This window comes from Perca fluviatilis, chromosome 15 (genome assembly GCF_010015445.1).
Source record: "Perca fluviatilis chromosome 15, GENO_Pfluv_1.0, whole genome shotgun sequence".
In the NCBI taxonomy this organism is placed as follows: Eukaryota; Metazoa; Chordata; class Actinopteri; order Perciformes; family Percidae; genus Perca; species Perca fluviatilis.
Window position 1 is genome coordinate 7,784,334 of NC_053126.1, and position 23,746 is coordinate 7,808,079.

Genomic DNA, 23,746 nt, shown 5'->3' on the forward strand with positions numbered 1-23,746 from the left:
TGATGACTGCAGCACTTGAGACATGGATTACCTGTCAGGACTCTCTAAGTGCTGCTTGAGACACATGCACACACACCGTAGATGTAGCCAGAGGCTACCTCAGGTCAAACCTGGGTATTTGCATCAACTACAGATTGAGAAGGGGAGTTGAAGGACAGTGAATCATTAAAAATAGAAGTTTAAAGGTGCCCTGCCATATAAAACCATTTTTACTTGCATTTTTTGAAATGTGTTAGGTCCATATGTGTTTGTGTTGTGTTGTGAATGTGAAAATGAACTGCTACCCCCTCTGTCAGCTCTAGCCACTGAAAAGAAATAAGCAGAGAAATCAGGCCAATTACAAAAGCTGGTCAGTCTGACGTCATATTGCCTGAGCTCATTACTATTCATTAGCTCGCCAGTTGGGGTGGGTAAAGGATTCTGACAGCCAGGGTCTCATTGGCTAATTGTTGCTAATTGCTAATTAGCCAATCAGATTCAAGCAGCTTAGCTTGTTGAATATTAATGAGAACTGGCAGAAATCGAGCTGAGTCTTCCTGTAGGCTTTCTATACCACGCTAGAATGGCTTGAAACAAGGTAACCAAGGCATTTTTTCCACAGAAAATGTTACAGAGTCCATGGTAGAACTTCAGACATTACCACAAAGTAATGAAATACCTTTAAGAAGAACAAAAAAAAACAGGAAAAATAAAAGAAATATGAAAGTATTGTTCCATTATGAAATAAATAACAGGCTTATAAAGCTTTAAAAAGGGGGTATGTTTGATGGCATATTTGTCTGATTGGTGTGACGTTGTGATGTGACTCAGGTTGTTACACTCAGTCAAAATGGCTGCTGCTGCCAGAAGCTTACTCAGGCTCCACTCCCTAACCTAGTTGCAATTTTCGATCTAGGAAATAGATGATGCAAACCACTAAACTCAAAAACTCCAAACTTAGAAAAGGTCCCTCAATAAACCTACAGGGGATGGAACAGATTCTACATTCATGTTTTTTCTACAGTCTACGGAGTGTGTACAGTATTGTATTTTTGTGTGTGCCCTCTTACTGTGCTGTCCCATGAGCTGGTAGAGCTTGTTCAGTGTCTCTGTGTGTTCAGATGCTGGGTGGTTTGGTGGGTGCTGCTCTGGACTGTGCCCACGCTGCTGAGAGTGGGGGGGCGGCGTCTTACTGCTGTAGCTGCACACAAACGACGGCAGAATCGTTGGGTAGTTCATCCCGCCATTCAGACGCCCGAGCAATGCCCCCATGCCCTGGGTAACAGTGGACGGGCCGCCGCTGCCGCCATTTCCATTTGTACTTTCTCTCCGGACAGGAAGGGACTTCATCTCCAGCTCCTCCCCTCCTTCACCGTCAGTGTGTTCGGCGGGTGTTACGCTGATGGTGTGCTGGCCCCCGTTGCTGAGGCGGCAGTGCTGGTGCTGATGGTGCTGCAGAAGGTTATGGATCGGTCTCAACCACAATGCGCTACCGGGGCCTAAGCCTCCGCAGCCTCTGCTGGAGCCGTGGCCGTGCCCGTTACCCCCGCCGTTACTGCCTCCGCCATTAGGATTCACCTTTTTACGCCTTTTACTGGTCAAAGGTGAACAGGAGACATTGATAATAAAAAAATAACAGAACATGGATGGAGAAAGTATTATAACCAGGTTTATAGAAAATGTGTGTGTGTGTGTGTGTGTGTGTGTGCAGTGCTCGAAGTGGGCTGGTACTCACCTCACACTTCTACATTTTACTCTTAAGTGTACCTGCACTTTTTCTTGCGTACCGCTATTTCTCGCATGTAGCCGGTAGTCTACCACTGACAGAGAAAGCGTCAGTGTAAGAGAGACTGGTAATGACCCTAACGTTACATAAACTACACTACCCAGAGGGCACTACGTGACTTACCTCAGATCTTGACGAATCACGTAAAGGCAAGCAGTCGGCCCACCCTATCAGAAGTTCGCTTCTCCACGGGCACTAGTTCGAAAAAGCTGTCTGTTGCCTAAAGCCTGACCGTAACCGATTTTTCACTGCTGAAATCCTAGAAACTAAAAAGAAGTGTGTCGAGTTTGTAAGTCGTTATGTTAGCCTGGCTTCAGAAAGGTACTAAAAGAATGCGTGTGCCGGAGCCAGACACGTCGACAGAGGTCCAAGTCCAACCAGAAACATCAGGTGTGATTAATGAGCTTCAAACCAACGTTGGCTCGTTTTTAAAGATAAAAAACTGGGCTGCAAAACATGTAGCGGCATCCCGTCACTTGCTGGCCAGACAGAGAGGGGACTGAAGCTGTCAAGAGAATGGAGGATTGTTGCTGTACCAGCAATAACTCCAAGTTTAGTTTTTCAACGTAGAAATCTCAAATGTCATAATGATTTTTCAATGCAAGAGAGTACCGGCACCTTTTTTTCCACTTTAAGCACTGTGTGTGTGTGTGTGTGTGTGTGTGTGTGTGTGTGTGTGTGTGTGTGTGTGTGTGTGTGTGTGTGTGTGTGTGTGTGTGTGTGTGTGTGTGTGTGTCGCTCTCAACAATTTTGGGCACTATGCATAATGTCATACTGTGAGCTTACAAAATTGCCAAATACACTGTTAAAGGCTCATAACAAAAAAAAAAAATACATTTAAGTTTCCCCTCATGACTCGTACAATGCTGCAAATAGACACAGGAGGACCAGCAAGGCGTGATTCATTTAACCTGTGGGAAGTGTGATTATAATTGTATATTGTAATATCACATGAAAATCTACAGTACATGCATGCGTGAAATGAGTCCAGCACTGGTCCCAAACTTTGACCACCGACCAGTTTGGGTGTTTTTCCTGTTTAATTACTGCTCCTTTTATGCAGAGTTTCTGCAGGTTTCACAGAGTCAAATTTAAGACTTTTTAAGACCATTATGAATGAAATTCAAGACCTTTATCTCAACATCAATTAAGCCCTAATTTCAGTTTTTTCAAGCCAAGTACTTCCCCATAGCCGAAGAATAAAATCATTTTCATGTCTGTGGTGCAAATCACAAAACAGACTCGTGCCGATAACACAAAACCTGATTGGCTGCAATATAAGTTGCGTGTTGGTCTCATTTGCTGTCGTAATACAGCGAAATTATATTTGAACTAGCGAAAGAAAGAACTACAACACAATGGAATAAAAAAACAATTAGCATTAGAGGTAGCGTTGCATGGACGTAGGAAAATTAAGACCTGTTTAAAATTATTCAAGAACACAATACTTCAGCAAATGTAAGACTTTTTTAAGACCCCGTGGAAACCCTGTCACGACACATTACTCACACAAAAGCAGCCCATAACTAACCTGTGCCATCCAGAGTATATCCTCTGCAGTCTGCGGGTGAACTTGCGATAAAGGTGGCTAATGTAGCGTAGCATCTCCTCGTAGCATGAGCCTGGTTCGCTGTAGCTGGCGAGCGTGGAGTCGTTGGACATGTAGCGAGCACGCTGCTCCCTCATCAGAGCATTCTCCCTTTGCTTTGTCTCGGAGAACTGGGTGGCGATGACCACGAGGCACAAGTTGATCATGAAGAAAGAGCCCACCTGGTCGGGGGGTGGTAAAGAATAGAGATGAAAATGATATAGGAGCAGTTGTGTAAACTGTCATCCCACAAACACACTCTATTAAAGGTGCCCTGCCACACAAAACCGTTTTTACTTGTAGTTTTTGAAATGTGTTAGGTCCATATGTGTTTGTGTTATGTCGTGAATGTGGAAATGAACTGCTGCCTCCTCTGTCAGCTCTAGCCACTGAAAAGAAATAAGCGGAGAAATCAGGCCAATTACAAAAGTGTTTGTGTTGCCTGAGCTCATTACTATTAATGAGCTCGCCCAGTTGTGCTGGGTAAAGAATGCTGATAGCCAGGCTCTCATTGGCTAGCTGTTAGACAATCAGAGTCAAGCAGCTTAGCTCGTTGAATATTAATGAGAACTGGCACAAATCGAGCTGAGTCTTCCTGCAGGCTTTCTATACCACGCTAGAATGGCTTGAAACAAAGTAAAAAATTTTACAGAGTCCATGGTAGAACTTCAGACATTACCACAAAGTAATGAAATACATGTGGCAGGGCACCTTTAAGTGCTGTTACATACAGTATGAGTGAAACCTTTCCCCTAGCTGTTAAACTACTGCGTCAATATTTTATTTCAGGAATAACTCACTGCATCACGTCAACCCTCCTCAAGGTGTTATTAAAAGTGAAATAAAACACTGTGTCAACAAGAAGCCAGATAAGATCCAGAAATTTGGCCAGCTCTGGGATGATAAAACTGACTTTGTTTTTATCATTGCTTAGAAATCTTGAAATTTAATCATGCTCTGATGAGACGGCCTTGACAGGAAGTTGGACATCTCTGTCTATTTAACAGGCCATAACTGGATGTTACTGAAAGAGCGCTAGGAAATTAAAGGAGCACTTTCTTCATCTTTTTTTTATTTCTTTTCCATTTATCTTTCTGTCTCACCCACTTTCTATATTAATCACTTTGTTTTTCTTCCAGCTCTTCCTCCACTCCCTTCTTCTCTCTCCCAAACACTTTTTCCTCCCTTCTCCCCCTCTGAACGCATATTAAGCACTTTTATATTTAACAACAGGCAGGTAGGGAGCTCATACAGCCTTGTGAAATATAGCTTAAGCTGGGATCTTTGAAAACGCCAACAACAGCGTGATAAGAGTGAAATTATACAGAATTCTGCGAGGTTCTACAGAGGGGAGTTTTGCTCCAAGCAGAGTCTAGTGGCTTGCTTTCGAAAGGTTATTCTGGGTATTTCAAAGCAGCACTGGAATGCAAGTACACAAAAATATCTTTCAGGAGCAACATGTTACATATGCATCTTTGTTGAGCTGCAGATTGTGTAGAGCTGTGTAAAGAGGAGCAGGATTAAAGAAAAGTATATTTCAGTGCTAAGTTCAATAGTAGATGTAAACATAATGGCATACATAACTTCATATTATGAACCCACTTGTAATTCATGTGCAAAACCAGAATCTACAGATGGCTGATACTCGAAGAAAAACGCGATTATGCGATCGCATAATTCAATGCATAATTAGCCAAAGTCCGCCTATTTATGCGGGGGCCGCATTTTTTCAAATACGCCACACTTTCGCCGCATAAATTGCCGATTTTCGCGCAAAATATGCGGGGCTTGCATGATTTCATAATCCCCGCATTTTCATTGCGATAAAAAAGTCACATATATCTTAGCAGAAAGTTGCGTTTACTTCACACAAGAGCAGCCATTTTCCCCTGTTGCCATGGGAACGTTATGAAGTGACGTAATTACGTGACGTGAACATCATCGAAAAGCAGGGTGTTGGGGGAATCACTTTTTTTTTTCTTTTTCATCAAACAAGTTCCCGCAATTTCATCGCATTTTTTAAGAAAACGTGCCGCATAATCAAGGATTTTTGCCCGCAACAATCACAAAAAAACTCTGACTGCGCTAAAAGAGGTGACAAGGTAAAAAGAAAATCAGCTATCATTTTTACAAACCATCTGAGCTTCCTCATTTGGGGTTTTTAAGCTGAATGAGTAAAGATGTTACCTAGATCATAACGGCACACTTGAGCAAAGAGTTTGAGCTTATTAAAGGCTTCATTGTTGCCGTCTCTGGCAGCCATCTTAAGGAACCAGTCACTAAGGGGCTGCTGCTTATTTTAGAAAACTATAGCAAGTCAGGATTACAATGAAAAATGTACTTGGTTTGGACTCATTAAATGCTGGAGTGTTTTTATTTCTTGGTTCAGTTTCAAACAAGACCCATGTTGGTCTATGTAGATCTGGGCCAGAAATTTGGGACCCAATCAAAAGTTTAGCTTTTAATTAATTGTGCTGCACATTTTGAACTTGCTATTTTAATTCAAATATAAAAAAATAATTTAAAAAAAACTGAAAAAAACAACAACAAATAAATACAAGGGGGTACTTACAATAATGAGCAGTATAAAATATATAAAATTGTAGAAGGAGTGAGCATCCATGACATAGTACATGATATCTACCCATCCTTCCAGAGTGATGACCTGGTGTTGGGGACAAAAAGACAGAGAGACAGACATTGTATTATAGTGAACGGGAAAGTAAAAAAAAAAAAAACATTCTTTAGTGGCTCTGCCCATCGCTTTTTGCTTTTTCTTTGAAAACATATGACAAACATGACAGACATTCAAAGTACACAGCAGTCAGATGCTGCACATTTTCAATTCAGTTTTTAATGGCTATTCCTCTGAAGAAAGCCTGTGGTGTCTCTCCAACCTTGTGTGTGTGTGTGTGTGTGTGTGTGTGTGTGTGTGTGTGTGTGTGTGTGTGTGTGTGTGTGTGTGTGTGCATGCATGCATGCATGCATGTTTGTACCAGGGGACTGACGCAGCTCTTTCATGTAGCCACTATGCTAATGAGCAGTCAAAATGCTGAGACATAAAAGCAGTGGCTCAGCTCAACCAATCCGACAATACACTCACACCTCAACGTTTACACCTCAGCTAGCACAGCACATTAAAACATGAACTGCCAGAGCAACAACGGTAAGAGCAAACATACACTAAACACATGTTCACAACAACACACGTGCCAACAGGCGTGTGCATGCATGCATACTTTTGTAAGAATCATACACAAAGCTATTATAAACATACACCACAAATGCATATTGTGTACACACATACACACAGACACAAAAAAAAGACCGAGGTGACTAATCCGCTCTCTGCTGGAGTGCTCATCTTGCACCAGATTAACAAAAGAGTGAGCAAAAATAAGCTATAAAATGTAATCATTGTGCAAACAAACAGATTACACAAACAGCAATCCGACCTGACATACATATATTTAGTCAACGAAACTAATAGTCTGGTAGTTAACATATCAACTGAAAAACAAGAAAACCAAACAACCATTGCGGGTTTAGCCAAGCCATGTACTGTAAGACCATTTGACCCTTACACATACAATGTATCAAGAATTCGAATTTTGGTGGCATTAAAAGCCCATATCTTCTTTCTCAAAATGGAAGGACAATTCATAAAGGACCATCATCTCTTGAGCAGCACGTACTACAAATCTTCATCTTGTGTCAAGGCATGTTGTAAAAGTCAACGATATGCTTTGCAGGAAAGAGAACATTCTCAGCTGACGTTGGTTTAATTTAAGAGAGGAGACAAACACGATAACCTGAACAAATCACTCAGTGACCCCCAGGCCATCCCTATCTTCTGCTCCTTTAAAGATGCAGTAGGTAAGTCTTATAAAAGTAACTTTCTGTCATATTTGCTGAAACTGACCCTATGATCCAGTAGTACTACATGAATTATGTAATATAAAAAAAATCCAGCTCCTCTGGCACCACCTACAGCCTGTAGTGCGATTGGCAAAATTCCACCGCTCCCGGTTGATTTTCTCCAATCAGGGCCACAGGGGGGGTCTATCTGCCTGTCAATCACTGCTCAGGCACACGCATATAAGAGCGTTCTCCCCTCCCCCCTCCCTGCGCACGAGCTGCAGAAATGTTTCCCAAAACTCCGGTGGTGAAGTGGCTTTTCAGAGGTGGCGTGAGCTCCGGGATTTTAAAGGTCTGAAGAACGATGCAGATGTAGCCACATTTCTTCTCGACAGGTAACATAATTACCATAAATGGTTTATCTTCCACTTGGTTATTAGCAGTCAAAAGTCCACAAAGCTACGTTGGTGAGGATAATAGTAACGTTAGCACAGTGGTCGGTCTTATATGATGCTGAAATGGCTAACAGTAGCCTGCTAGTTAGCATCGTTTTACTGTTGGTGAGTTATGTTGGTGAGTAAAGTTAACATTGTGTTGGTGTTTTAGTTATTGAAAATGTTGTCTGACATGCAGTTTTGTCAAACTCCATTGTGTGGGAGGGGCTTAGGAGACGGTTTGGACTTCAGCAGAAAGGGGGGAGGGACTGAGAAGTTGTCGATGTTCAAATTTGTTGGCAAAGTCCTGGATCTTCACAATCTTACTTTGTGCAGCTTTAAGATCAGATGTAGCGCGCAAAACACTGAGTCCTGTTACAAACTAATGACATACAAGCGGATCAGAGAGTACGTTCTTAGCTGTCACTGGTGAATGACTTAAAAAAAAACACTGTTCTTGAGCCCTAATGGACAGTCTGGCAGAATGTGTGTGTGTGTGTGTGTGTGTGTGTGTGTGTGTGTGTGTGTGTGTGTGTGTGTGTGTGTGTGTGTGTGTGTGTGTGTGGTCGATAGTCATTAACCTGTAGGTTGACAGAAGCATTGGCCTGATAGCCATGAGATGCTCCCCTAGTGATCCTTTATCTCTCCACCCAACCCTCCTCCACCTCTTCATATGTCATATTTTCTTTCTCCCTTTCCCCACTCTTATTTTTATTATTCCTTCACTGTCACTTCTGCTCCTTTCTCGTGTGCTCTCTTCTTAGCGTTGACAGAGGTCACTCCATTTAAACCGTGGGTTAGAACTAGGTTTAATTGGCAATCTCCCATAAAATCAAGTGTTATCATACACCAGGTGAGGACCCAATCCAGCCGCAGCCGCGGTTGTGGTGGGTTCTCAACTTGACTTGTTAACAGCTAGTTGTTAGCTACAGGAGTCCAAGGGTAACCCTGAATTAACTCAATTTGGAACCACTGGCTGTTTTCAAAACCCTGCGCTGCAATGTTTAATTTATGTTTTTTTTTTTTATATTTGCAGATACTGAGGGAATACACGTCTGTAGACTGGGATAACAAGCCAAGCAACTCATTTTACATTCAGGAGAGCCTTCTCTTTATTTAAACTAACTTTCTATCTTTCTCCCTCTGTGTCTGTATCTCAGACACTTTAATTTAATTTAATCATCAAATCTTTTACTGTTTCTGTTCTTGTTTCCATTCACTTATCAACTTCAATTATACATTTTTATTTATAGTATCAAATCATAACAAGAGTTATCTCGAGACACTTTACAAGTAGAGTAGGTCTAGACCACACTCTATAATTTATAAAGTTTATATATAGTGTATTATGTATTCATAATTTAAATGGTTCTTTTATAAACAAACAATAACATCTAGGCTACCACAAATACTTTTTGCAGATGTTTCTTAAATTGTAGAGGAATTTCCAACTTAATGTTGCATGCATTATAATTTACATGCAATATAGAAATTTTACAAATTTTAGACACACAGACTATAAGAAATGGATGGTCATGTTACACCGCTACATCCGAGTGTGCAGGTAGCAGCACCTCCTGACCAAACCCACAGCTAATGTGTACTTTTTTCCAATCATGATTTGCATCTACAACTTTAACATATACTACAGATCGTAAAATACACATCAAACACGTGGCTAAAAAAACTAATCTCACCTGAGGCTCAAAATAATGCTTGCACAACCATCACAAATTATTTCTTTTCTAACTGCAAGCTAAGAACACGGCACTGCATGACTTTCTCAAAGACACACAAGCATGCAGGCGTGTGTGTGTGTGTGTGTGTGTGTGCGTGGGAGCCTGCATGCTTGTGTGTCTTTGAGAAAGTCATGCAGTGCAAGTCAAAGTCTATTAGACACAGAGGCAGGTCTATCAGTGGGTGCTGCGCAGATCCATTAGAAGGGAATTCATATCACCGACAGTACAACCACAAAGACTGTGGGAAGGAAAAGTCATGAAATATTTAAACTTGAGTGACATATTTGCGTGACGCTGTGTCGCAAAAGCCGATCAGTGTTTAGATTTTCCTGTTTCCAAACGTGGAGGAATTATATTGTAGCTGTGAGCACCCAGAGCTCTATAGTACGTCATTATTTGTACTATACACTTCATATTGAAGTGATGTACAGATGTACTGTACTCCAGGACCCCATGACATCAGTGTTGTGTGTTTGTGTGAAATCGGCTTGAAACTTTCAACCAGAGAGGAAACCAAAACACTGCTTTTCAGCCTGGTGTCACTGTTGTCACTCTTCAAAATAAATTATCCAACAAAATTTCGTAAACAATAATAAACACCCTTATCTCCACATTTTTGCTTCTACATCCAAATCTGCACATTTACCCCTTCTTACCTGGAATATGGCTATCCAGGCGTAGCCGATATTGTCAAAGTTGACCGCTCCCTTGTGAGGGTTGTAGTTCCCGCGCTTACACACATTATAGTACTGGTTCCAGTTAACACAGCCGTTAACACTGGCCCCACCCATTCCGATCAGAGCTGAACTTAGGTGGGGAGCGGGCAATGTGCACTCAACCCCGCCCTCCGTGTAGGGCGGCACACTGCTGCAGCGCAGCATCCCGTTCTCGCGGGGAGCCGAGCAGATAAATGGGCTGTCTTCACCTTCCTCGGACATGTAGTACTCACTTATGGACAAGTTGTACATTCTGGATGGAAAGACAAAAACAAATGGCCATGTTGTTACAATACCTTAATTAAGGATACATATTATTATAGCATTACAATAATGTATTAGCATATTGTGTTTGGTTTTTGTTGCAAGTTCTATAGTAGGTTAAATTATTAATACACTGTAGATACACTGAGAACTGATTTATGTCCACTGTCAGGAACTAATCAGTTTCCTATTGCAGGAAAATAGAATATACCGAATATTTGATTTGTGATTAGAAGCAGGACATTGATTTATTCCAATCAAATAGTCTAATACTAGTCTAATACTGATTTGTCATCATTCAGGAATGGTTAAGTCATTGTTTTAAGGTTCAAAAGTGAAATATACAAATCCTCCCCAGGACCTTGACTGCGACAGATTATAATCCTTTTGCTTTCTCAGAAAATTACAAAATATTGCTTGCACTTCTTGCATCGAGACAAATTTTCTTTATCGTTCCTATTGTGCCTTCCAAGGTATAATTGCAGTGCAGTCAAGGTATAATTGTTCCCTTCTTATACTGCACTGTAACTTTTATTCTCGTATATTAGCTGTTTTTATATTTTTAACTGTTACTGAAGTTACATTGTTGAAAATTAGAACTGTATGACAATCTATGTAAGCATATATAATGACAATTAAAAAGTAAGTCCAGTGAGACCGGCCGTTTTGGGAACGGCAAGGATTGCGGGTGGATTACGTGTATATGGCAATGGTTTATACATTTTCCCACACTAGCGTCATAAAATCTTGTATTATCTGTTTTTATATGTTTTATTGTTTTTAACTGCTCTTTAATTTAACCAATAAACAGGATCAGATTATCCATGGTGCTATTTAAGGTAAGCTCCTGCATAGAAACCTGAAGTAGATGTTAGCAAAAAGTGTAATTAATGAGAGTGGATACATCATTGAGCTTGTTAAATATGCACACATCCAATCCAATCACAGATAACTTTGAATTTTCCACAAACCACTTTTAGCAAACAACAGAGACCAACTACTACTCCCACACTATTTTCATACTGAGTCTATATTAAGACTGTTTGTTCTCTTCTTCCACAGAATCTCTATCAGTGATTTACACTCTTATCATAAATGATCTAAAAGTAATGGGGTAGATGAACCTTGTGTCTTATTTATAGTATTTGTTATAAACTGTCCCCACCCAGTTGAATCTCTTCATCAGTTTTACTGTATAGATGGGAGTCCAGTGTTACTCCACTACATCCTTGTCCGATTTACTCCACCTCTGTTTGCGCATTCACATGTAGGGTTTGCCAAATCAAAGCCATCCCAAAGTGGGGAGCGGAAGTGGACTACCAGGCTCTCATTCAATGACTGACACTGATGTTTATTGCTTGAGCCAAAAATGGAGGAAAAGTCAATCTTTCTTGCTACTTTGTCAAATATAATTTTGTTCAAATTCTCTCTTGTTGGGTTAGAACAATATGTCATTGAATTTGTAGGATTTCCAATAATAAAAACAAAAGGAAAACCATTACTTTGTCCCTAAATTCATTTGAGTTGTACATACAGGGCCCCATTTTAACAATCTAAGCGCACGTCGTGAAGCGCAAGGGCGTGTCCAAATCCACTTCTGCTAGTTTAACGGTGGAAAAAAGGGTCCGTGTGCCAGGGACATGGTTCAAAAGGGTTGTACTTAGTGTCTTCATTAATTCATAGGTATGTTTTTTGGCGTAACATGCAATAAACCAATCAGAGTGTCATCTCCCATTCCCTTTAAAAGACAGGCGCGTTTGGACTCGGCGCATTGCTATTATGATGGCAGATTTGCGGCGTAATATTTTAGGCACATTTTACTAATTTGCTGTTAAAATAACAATGGAATGCTGCTCTATTGACTTTAGATCAGGTTTTTGTTGGTCAATTGGCACGATCACGTCCCGCTCAAGATAGCAATACGCCAAGAATTCACCTGAACACACCTCCCTGTAAGACCAGCACGCATGGGCGCAAAGATGGGTGCAGGTGAATTTGCTATTTAAATGACGCGGGCGCTGGATGGGAAATTGATAACTGCGTCGGTCTTAAACTAGCAAAGACACTTGCGTCGGGCTTTGCGCTGCGCCGGGTGCAAGACAGGGCCCACAGTCTGCATCCTTCAATTTAGAAAGAGAAAATACGAACTACAGTGCCTTGCGAAAGTATTCGGCCCCCTTGAACTTTTTGACCTTTTGCCACATTTCAGGCCTCAAACATAAAGATATAAAACTGTAATTTTTTGTGAAGAATCAACAACAAGTGGGACACAATCATGAAGTGGAACGAAATTTATTGGATATTTCAAACCTTTTAAACAAATAAAAAACTGAAATATTGGGCGTGCAAAATTATTCAGCCCCCTTAAGTTAATACTTTGTAGCGCCACCTTTTGCTGCGATTACAGCTGTAAAATTCGCTTGGGGTATGTCTATCAGTTTTGCACATCGAGAGACTGACATTTTTGCCCATTCCTCCTTGCAAAACAGCTCGAGCTCAGTGAGGTTGGATGGAGAGCGTTTGTGAACAGCAGTTTTCCATTCTTTCCACAGATTCTCGATTGGATTCAGGTCTGGACTTTGACTTGGCCATTCTAACACCTGGATATGTTTATTTGTGAACCATTCCATTGTAGATTTTGCTTTATGTTTTGGATCATTGTCTTGTTGGAAGACAAATCTCCGTCCCAGTCTCAGGTCTTTGGCAGACTCCATCAGGTTTTCTTCCAGAATGGTCCTGTATTTGGCTCCATCCATCTTCCCATCAATTTTAACCATCTTCCCTGTCCCTGCTGAAGAAAAGCAGGCCCAAACCATGATGCTGCCACCACCATGTTTGACAGTGGGGATGGTGTGTTCAGGGTGATGAGCTGTGTTGCTTTTACGCCAAACATAACGTTTTGCATTGTTGCCAAAAAGTTCGATTTTGGTTTCATCTGACCACAGCACCTTCTTCCACATGTTTGGTGTGTCTCCCAGGTGGCTTTTGGCAAACTTTAAACGACACTTTTTATGGATATCTTTAAGAAATGGCTTTCTTCTTGCCACTCTTCCATAAAGGCCAGATTTGTGCAGTATACGACTGATTGTTGTCCTATGGACAGAGTCTCCCACCTCAGCTGTAGATCTCTGCAGTTCATCCAGAGTGATCATGGGCCTCTTGGCTGCATCTCTGATGAGTCTTTTCCTTGTATGAGCTGAAAGTTTAGAGGGACGACGGGTCTTCGTAGATTTGCAGTGGTCTGATACTCCTTCCATTTCAATATTATCGCTTGCACAGTGCTCCTTGGGATGTTTAAAGCTTGGGAAATCTTTTTGTATCCAAATCCGGCTTTAAACTTCTCCACAACAGTATCTCGGACCTGCCTGGTGTGTTCCTTGTTCTTCATGATGCTCTCTGCGCTTTACACGGACCTCTGAGACTATCACAGAGCAGGTGCATTTATACGGAGACTTGATTACACACAGCTGGATTCTATTTATCATCATTAGTCATTTAGGTCAACATTGGATCATTCAGAGATCCTCACTGAACTTCTGGAGAGAGTTTGCTGCACTGAAAGGCAGGGGCGAATAATTTTGCACGCCCACTTTTTCCAGTTTTTATTTGTTAAAAAAGTTTGAAATAGCCAATGAATTTCGTTCCACTTCATAATTGGGACCCACTTGTTGTTGATTCTTCACAAAAAATTACAGTTTTATATCTTTATGTTTGAGGCCTGAAATGTGGCAAAAGGTCGAAACGTTCAAGGGGGCCGAATACTTTCGCAAGGCACTGTATTTAATAAAACAGGCAAAAAAATGTTGAGGTTATTTTATATATTTAAAAGTGAAAGAGCACGTAAAAACTCAAAAGCTGCAGTGAGCAAGGCATCTATCTGTTTCTTACTCATAGTAAAAAGTGGTTTGCATCCCACAGTTTACCTGCTTATTTTTACCTTCCCCTTCAAAATGGAGAGCCCTCCAAAACAGTGAGTGTGCCTTTGTGCAGAGTAATATCCCCTCTTGAAGTGCTAGTAGGGAGGAACCAGTTGGAGAAAGGATCTTACTCTTTACCAGACTGTCTATTCATCAACTCCAATTTTGTTCCAGCCATTCCTGTCCTTTCCCCCCTGTAAACCGTTTGCTTGTTGCTGTAGCCTACTATTTATGTTTTCCTGAAACCCCTCCATTGTATTATAATTACTGGATGCATTATTGTGTACATCAATTTAATGTTGTGGTATGATTGTGAATTCCCCCCGGGGATCAGATCTTATCTTAACCTTGTAACAACCTATTATGTAATAACAACGCATTATGTAATAAAATGTCAAAATGTAATAACTATTCACGTCATTATTTAATAACAACCGCATTATGTAATAATCTGCCGCATTCTGTAATAAAAGCCTGAGCCCAATATATATATAATACATTTCTCCGCAATTTCTTTTTCACAAAAATGTAATATGGTACATTATGTAATAACCAACCAAAATGGATGTCTTCATTCATTTTTTTATAACATTGTCATGTTCATTTTATGAATTCTAGCGTGAATCATGGTGACTCAAAATAAGTTTTAAAAATATACTATTTGTTCAGTAGATTAGTATTACCTTTCATCACTAAATTTATTACATACTGCATTCAGTATACATTTATTACATTTTGACGTTTCATTACATATTACATTACATAATGCGTTGTTACAAACCTATAATGATACATCATAATTTATTTGTTGAATATATCTCCTATTATTAAACCTAATCTGTACAGAACTAGTAACTTAAGTTAAGTATAATAAATGTAGGGAAGTAAAAAGTACAATATGTCTTTCTGAAATGTGATGGAGCAGAAGTATAAAGTAGCATGAAATCGAAATACTTCTAAAGTACAAGTACCTCAGAATTGTACTCAAATACAGTACTTTAGTAAATGTACTTCACCACTGATAGTCAAGATTCGTATTGTACTGGAGGTCAGACAGACATTTGTTCAGTGAGAGAAAACACAGCAGCCTTGGCTATGAAATATTAAGCCGCTGTTCTCTCTTTGTTCTGTCTTTCTCTCTAACACACAGGAAGGATTCAGCAACATTAACTCTGGTACAATTTGTACCATTACATCAAAACAGAATTAGTTCAAGGATGTCTAAGTGACATTTGTGGCTTCCTGCGGTTGTGGACACTGAAGCAGTTTTTCTTCTTCTCTTCTGCATAATTTCAATCCCCACAGCTAAATTGGTGACTCGGCTCTTTCTTTCTGTCTGTGAAAGTGCATGAATGCCTGTTTCTCTTGTTTGGGAGTGCTTGTTTGTCTGTTGCTCTTCTTTTATAAGATGCATCTTATGTATTACAAGATAAGATGAATCTGGAAGCTCAGGTTTATCAAATAGTTTCATAATGTGCACAGTGTAGAAGGAAATGGGTCATTCACTTCTATTTCGTCAATCTGGTTAAACCCAGATAGATGGTGAATTCCAGGAGTTTGAAATGTTTCTTTCTGTTTAATAATGTCCTGTTACAGTATGCTGATTTTACGTCCAAGGCAGTTATATTGTTTGGTCTTGGCCTGGTTTTCCTCTTTGTACATTTTTATTTATTTATTTTGTTTTGGAATATTATCATTTTCAAACCCACATCTGAGTTTTTTGTAATATATTCAGGCTTTACTTTAAACATTCTTAAAACGTGAGAACCACATCATCTGCAAAGAGGAGTTTTATTTATTTTTGTAGGAGTTTTAGAACTAGTGCTTTGGACTGTTTTAAATAATAGACAAGGTTGTTGCACATATATTGAATAACATGGGGCTAAGACTACAGCCTTATCTCACTCCACATCTACATTTCTCTTTATGGTCTTTTTCTTTCTCTCCTTGCTCTCTCTGCATGTGAGTGTGTGTGGCCATACAGTGGTTTACATCCTTGTAAGTTACAATGTCTGTTCATTTGGCTGCAGGCAACATCTGACTGATACACCATATGACAACTCAAAAAAAACTCTTAACAAGAGGGAGCAAAAGAGGGAAGCAGAGGGAGGAAAAGGAAGAAGGATGTAAACAGAAGGAAAGAGGGAAAAGGGCAGAAAGAAAGAAAGAAACATGTTTGAGTTAAGTGATCTGAGCATGTTTGAAGATCCCATGTGTGCATGCTGGAGGCAGTGCTGGTCACCATATGGGTGTGGAGAACAGCACTTGCAAAGCTGGGCAGATGGACTTTTTTTTCTGTTTGGGGGAAATTAAAAATGTATTGCAACTTCTGAGGGAGGTTTTATTTTTATGGGATTCATATGTGTATACTCAAGGAAAAGAACCGAAATCCTATTCTCATCAAAGTGTTTCTTCCGTCAAATCTAACCTAGAGTGGAATATGGACCAAGAGAGACGTTTTCCTAGGGGCCATTTGTGCTACTTCTGGTCCAGAATGAAATGAGGAAATGCAAATACTGTTTCACAAGGCCAAAATCCTTACGTTATGATCCTATGGTTCTCTCCCAGGAAGCAGCGGTTGCGCAGTAGCCCCGCCCACAGCTGGACTCCCACAATACCGAAGATGAAAAAGACAAAGAAGCAGAGGAGAAGGACATTTCCCAGCATGGGTAGGGTGTCCAACAGCAGTGTCACCAAGATCCTCATACCTACAAGGTGGGACAAAAAAGGGAAAAGATACCATCAGAAATATTCACTATGTGTAACTATGTGTTCACATACATGATAGATAGTTGAGCTTTAAATCAAGCTACTAACCCACTGGTTACTACACACCCTGACAACCTCTATTGATCTTGTAAGCTTCATCCCTACAGCCAATATAATTACAAGTGATGAAAATACTGAAAGTGACAGTTTGACAGTATTTCATCCTCTGGGGTTTGAACTCTACTCTTCCTTGTGGCTAGTATTATCTAACCACACGCGTTCAGCATCCATCTCTACTTGTCAGATGTGTTTAGCGTCACGAGAGTCAGGGATCTAGTCCCTGAGGTCCCTCACAACGTGAGCTGTCCCCTTTCACATATGACTCAGCCTTGTCACAATGACCACACTTATAGTACGGCAATTCCGTAGTGTCACTGCTAATTTTGACCGTGGCAATGATATTCAAACTGAAATCTTTTTGAGTCTCCAAAATCTCATCTCCAGACTGTTTGTGCTGTGCCACTGCAGGAGAAAGGTTTCCCTGAACCTATTATCATTTAGTGACAGGATGAAAAAAAAAAAAAGAATGCTCTGGTTGGTTTGGGAGTTTTACAGTTATCAGGATGGGCCTTAACTGCACTAAACTCAACAAAGGTTCATTATGCATGTTGTGACAGCAGCTAAATATTATCTAAGCTATTATCCTTAATAAATGCACTTCCACTAAGTCAGAGGGAAATCAAACTCAGACACTAATGGATAAGATTATCATTCATTATTTATGCATGTCTGAATGCAGCAAGGAGCAAAATGTGGATATTATTTCATCCCCTCTTGTTTACAAGTTTAGAAAGTATCCTGACAGTGGATTTTTTGTGTTACTTTGTGAAGTACTAACTGTCCCCGGTAAGAGGGAATGGCTCATCAGCGTAAGGGCGCATCGTCTTATTTGTGTTTATCCGTATGAGTGCATCTGTGTACAATCATTAGCCACAAAGTTACTGTCCAGAACATATTTTCTACATAGTGGCAAAGCGTGAAATCTCCTAAAATGGATTTTTCACAAATGTCACAATATATGTGGGATTAAGGCCTTAAAGATTTACTGATCACAGACCAGCTACAGATCTTAGAGTTGCATGTGAGATAATGTGTTTTTGTGAGATATGTGACAGCCAGGCAGGTTAGGGTCAATCCATCACACCAGAGCTCTAATGAGATATGGTCATGGCTTTGGGGTGGAACAAAAAACAAGAAAAATCAATGAAATGCCGAGTTTAAATCATTGTCTCATCCCCAATCTGTCTGATATTATCCTGTGTTCTGACTGAGATCTACCACTTTTAACATATGTGCCTTTTTATATCTGTCAACAGGCTTTCCTCTTTTGCTGTTTCCCAATTCTCACAAAATAGAGGTTATACAGATGGGCAAAATGAAAAACCCTTAAAAACTGAAAAAAAAAAAAAAGAATATGTCTGTGTGTATGTTTAAGGTAGACAGCAATACTCAGAGACACTAGAGTTTTGCTGTCTACTTGTGTGAATACAGCACATAGAAATGTACACATGCACACACTGAGTAAACAGTACACAAGATGCCTCATATAGAGGCATCTGTGCAGTGAAGTCTGCTCAAACACAAACATCTTAACATTGAATATGAATGGTTTCTCCATACACACTATTTTAGGTAGAGAGTTGTTATTTAGCAGTACATTGAATTTCATTGCTTAGAACGACACAGACAGGATTAGAAAATGCAAAGAGATTTAAAACGAGTGACATTATGTTCGCTCCCAGAGTTACAATGCACTCTGGTAGGTTTAATTAAACTAATGCAATCTAATGACGCACAAGAGGCAGAGTCAATGAGAGCATTTGAAACAGAGAAGGGAAAACCTATCCAGAAGGTCATGTTACAGGGATAAGTTAAGTTTCCTAAGGTATGAATAAAAAAAAAAAAAAAAAACTACATTCATATTGCTATGCAATAAAAAATTATTTTAGCCAGTAAGATGTGATGGGGGGTAATGTTGTCAAGAAGAGACAAAGAGAAAAATATTGGAATATTTAGAAAATCCTCAATTAAGTCAAAATGTTTTTCTTTTCTTTTTTCTTTGATGTGTTGTGGAGAGAAGCAAGACTGTGGATTTTGGCCTTAATCTATGAGAAGATATTGTAATAAAGTTATGAAATTGCTTCTTAGATTAGATCTGGAAGTAATTAAATATGTTAATGTGAATTCATAATAGTCAGGAAAATGACTATGATGAACAAAATCTTTTCCAAGTGAAGTGGTAACTAAAATGATAATTAGAATTCTGTGCAAACGGAAACAACATTCTTCAATAAATAATAACTTAAAGGGGTGATAGAATGCAAAACCGAGTTTACCTTGTCATAGTTGAATAACGACAGTTCGGTGGGTAAATAGGACATAGATAGAACCTCAAAGTCCCATTGACACTTCTTTCCTATGCAAATCTCACAATTTGAAACTGCCTCTGAAAACGGGCAAATCCCAACGAAGCTAATAGTTGACGTCAACTCATTGGCTGTACCTTAATTGGCTCTGGTCTGTACCTTTGTCACGCCCCAAAATTGACATAGCTACAGACCACTGGTCTGAAACCAGCTGGTCTTCTGAATGTAGGTCAAGTAGATGTCAGACACTAGTTTAGCTGCGAGCTTTGCACTTCCAGGGGAATTACAAAGAAGAAAGTTTATAAGTTTTTCAAGGATATTGAAAATGAACCACGGCCGTAAATACAGTGTTCCAGGCTGTACAGGGAATGCTGACACTTTTCACATTTCATCGCGAGCTGCCGCCGGTCGTGGTGCTCCAGGTAAGCGGTAGTTAGTGGTTAAGTTACCCCAGAAAAGATGACTGTGCGCTGGGTACAGAGCACCATGCTGCCGGTCGTGAAGCTCCGTCAGGTCAGTTGTTCGTTGGTGGTCTAGTTACCGGGTAACTGCGAGTGTGGCAGGCATGTTCCTTGATATTAATAAATTAATTTACAACGCGGGCAATGGAGCGGGAGTTGTGGATCTAACGCGGCTGCGCAGAGGACTTGCGATGGGCGGTGCGCTCCTGGAGCTGCTGCTGCTGCTGTTGTGCTGTTCTCGGTCTGTGTGCCTGTGGGCTTCACTCTCCGCTAAATGTCCCCGCGCTGATACACTGAACAAGTGGAGCTTTTTTATGTCCCAAGGATAACGTTACAACACTAGTTGTAATGAAAGTGTTGAAACTTTGCATTGGTGTGTGTGTGTGTGTGTGTGTGTGACACACTGGAGGATGACTAAACTGTAACTAAACTGTGTCTCTTGTGCTTTGTCTAGTAACATTAGTTGGTCGACTTTTTTCACAAAAGCGACTAGCGACAAATCTGGCGACTTTCTGTAGAAAAGACGCCAGTATTGTCGAGCACGCGAGGTAATTCTTTGCTGTGGCTGCCAAAACAGTCACGGTCTCTTCTGTTCTGTGAGGTGCAGAGGAGCCGGCAGCGCCGTATGCTGAGAGGAGCAGCCCCTCCCCTCTCTTCACATGTTGCAGCAGAATGCGTCGCTGTAAACCAACCAATCAGCGCACAGCTCATCTAAATATTCATGAGCATACCATATAAGGGAGAAAACCTCTTGTTTCTTTCTAGTGCAATTCCAGAGGGTTGTATTAAGGAGCATAGAACAGCACCTGGGCCATTTTCAGCCCAACCAATGTTACATGCCCTATTAGGAGACCTTAAGGAACAGCGTGAAATACCCTACATAATCATTCTATCACCCCTTTAAATATGAACAACAATTATTTAATATTTATAACACAAATAGATCCAGTACTTTAACTGTTTGCTGGCTTACCCACATGGCACAGCACTGACTGCCTTTAACAAAAAAACATTTCCCATAAGCCCTAGATGTTTGCAGGCTAAAATGGTCACGGCTAGCTCAGACATGTCTGCAATGACAGCAGAACAAAGAGGGATGAATGCTGTAGAATCTTGGATCAAACTAATTTAAAATTACCAAAGTCCCTGTGCTACCGCTCTTGTAGTTTTTTTTTTTTTTCTTTAATGGGAGCTGTAGTTTTTTCCGTGGTTTACAGAGTAATTGTTTTCGGGGCCTGGAGAGTGCTGCTCAATGTTTCTAGGCTACAGCACAAAAACAAATTTAACATCTGTCTGACAATGGATACTTCCAATCCACTTAGGCAGAAAGACAAACAAAGACAGAGTGATCGCAGAATGGTTAGAGACAGAGACGGTAAGTAGGGAAAGAAAGACTTTAGCCTGGCTGTTAGCCTGGCTGGCTCGCATCCGCAAACACTCCATCTCTGATCACATTTCAGATGAAAAAGAAAACAAAAGATGAGATGGAGCCGAAAAGAGAGAGGACAAATGAAGGAAGTAAGCTGCTGTTAAACATCCTCAGGGTGTCTTTGAGTGTACCTGTGACTATATGAGTCTGAGGGCTTTGTTTGTGTCTGTTTGTATTTACACTAACCTTGAGTTTCCAGCCCCAAGTAATACCTCTCATTGTAATTCTCTATCTCTTTTTTCTCTCCATCTACCGCCCGGTGTCAGACCCTTCAGGGAGCAACTGAAAACTTGTTACAATAATGTAAGTTTCACTTGACCTTGTCCATGGCTGTAAAGGTTGTTTCTCGGGGCTGCTGTTAGCTTATTAATAAGGCAAATGTTAATGTTAATTTGTCAGTCCTCACAGAGGTAGAACAATACTGTGTGTGTGTGTGTGTGTGTGTGTGTGTGTGTGTGTGTGTGTGTGTGTGTGTGTGTGTTTGTGGTGTTTGTGTGTGTGTGTGTGTGTGTGTGTGTGTGTGTGTGTGTGAGACTGTTTGTGATGATAGCTTGAGAGGAACAGACAACCTGCCATGCTCTATGATTGTGTTTGGGTAATCTGCAGTGCCCAAAGCACCCCCACACACACTCAAACACACACACCTGTACAAACATATAACGTCATTTTTTTATGTGAAAGAATCTCGGTTCATTTTGTCGCATGCTAACAACTGGCTTATTCTGGGGAAGCGGGCTCATTATTAATGCAGACACAGACACACTCACACAAAGACACACACACAATATTCTCATGGGTTATCCAATGTTGTATTCAATTTTTTTTTTTTTATGAATTGTGTTTTATTAACAATAAAATCAGTTAAAGTAACAAGACTAAACTAGTTGACAGACTGAAACAGCTGTGTACAACAAGAAAATAAGAAAGAAAAACAGTGTAAACACCCGTTTAGGAAAAGTGTATTTAACAAAATGGCTACCGGTACTGGCAGCCTGAACCTGAAAAAAAAACCAGCTTGGCTGCCTGCCTAATGTATGCTGGTTAATAATCTTGTACATTGTTATGACACCATTGTCTAGTGATCTGCTTTAGCTGTAGATTCATGGCCCCTTCTGTCACAGAGCTTTTAGGAAAATGACAAACTATGTGCAAGTTCTCACTCAGCACTGGCACGGTACAAGCTCTGGAAGTGAGATTAAAGCAAACATCCAAGTCCTGGATCATTGGTCAACTCACCGTTAAGTAGTGAGAATACACACACCAATATTTTTATATATGTATATATATGAATATATATATTCTATGTGGTTTTGCTTCAGTAGCACTTAGTGCAAACTAATTGAATGATAACAGGTGGCTAACATTACACAGCACAGTGAGCGTAGGTTAAATCCTCATACCTCAGGGCGTTTTGTGTAGGATAGTCGAAAAATATAAATGTAATATGATGTAAAATTCACAGAAGTTAAACTACCTGTGCTGTTTGTATATTACAATAAGATATTGTTGTCAGTATTGGGGAAGGAAGCATTTTGCAGCGGATAATTATGCAAAGTTGATCATGACAAATAATATTTAAAAAAAAAAAAATCTCAAAAGCATTTTCACATTTAAGTATGTATGCTACATAGTATAGACAAAGTATGCAAATGCTTTTATCTTCCTTTTGAAACCTTGTAATGAATGTTTTCTGTCCTACCAGCTAAATGTATTATTATACTCAGATGGTTAGAAAAGAAAACAGTCAGGGCTTTTGGCTAGCTAGTTAAGTGGATCACTGTGGTGCGCTAAACTGTTAGCATTGAACAAAAGAGCAAATGTGTTCATCGCTAATCGAGATAAGATAAACCATCAGGTGCAGACCGGATGAAAAAAGCATCCCTGCAAAGGTTCAAACATGGACTTACTTGGTACTCTGTTGATGGCCCGCAGTGGCCTGAGCACTCGGACGGTACGAATGGCTGACAGACTGGCATTATGGCCATCCAGAGAGTACTCCAGCACCCTGGACACATTCAAAGAAAAGCAGGAGTTTTTACTTTATGTTCTATACTCACATACATGCAGATATATCTAAAAACAAGAAAACTAAAAACACCAAAAATATAAGAATGCTTATGGATAATGATAGCTACCCACATAACTACTGTGCATATGGTATTTAATTACATAGAATCAAATGCGCTTTTGCCTCTGTATAGTCTATATTGCAGCACCCAAACATGGTAAATGTGACATGTAGGCAGAGAGAGACAGTTATGGTCTCAATTGTGTTCTGGTCCTTGCCCTGTGATTGTGCTGGCTGCGTGAGGAGTATGTGTGGTCATACTGGCTCAGCCCTCAGAGCGTGGGAGTATCTAAAGGAATGTCTGCTGCCGATTGGGTCCTCCCCTCTCCTCAACCTATATAGTGGCCCCGGAGTGTGCAGCTGACCCTAAGA

At 40.3% G+C, this 23,746-nt stretch overlaps 1 protein-coding gene across 4 annotated transcripts in view; it reads right to left on the reverse strand.

Moving 5' to 3' along the window:
- Positions 1–23,746, reverse strand: part of LOC120574112 (voltage-dependent T-type calcium channel subunit alpha-1H-like) — a 129,304-nt gene that overhangs the window by 44,755 nt on the left and 60,803 nt on the right. For all 4 annotated transcript variants that reach the window (XM_039824204.1, XM_039824205.1, XM_039824208.1 and 1 more), the window contains exons 5-10: positions 23,214–23,311; positions 16,824–16,989; positions 10,041–10,353; positions 5,926–6,018; positions 3,297–3,535; positions 1,050–1,573 (exon numbers count right to left, since the gene is read on the reverse strand). In XM_039824204.1, coding sequence (XP_039680138.1) covers positions 1,050–1,573; positions 3,297–3,535; positions 5,926–6,018; positions 10,041–10,353; positions 16,824–16,989; positions 23,214–23,311 — 1,433 coding nt within the window. The remainder of the gene's footprint in view (positions 1–1,049; positions 1,574–3,296; positions 3,536–5,925; positions 6,019–10,040; positions 10,354–16,823; positions 16,990–23,213; positions 23,312–23,746) is intronic.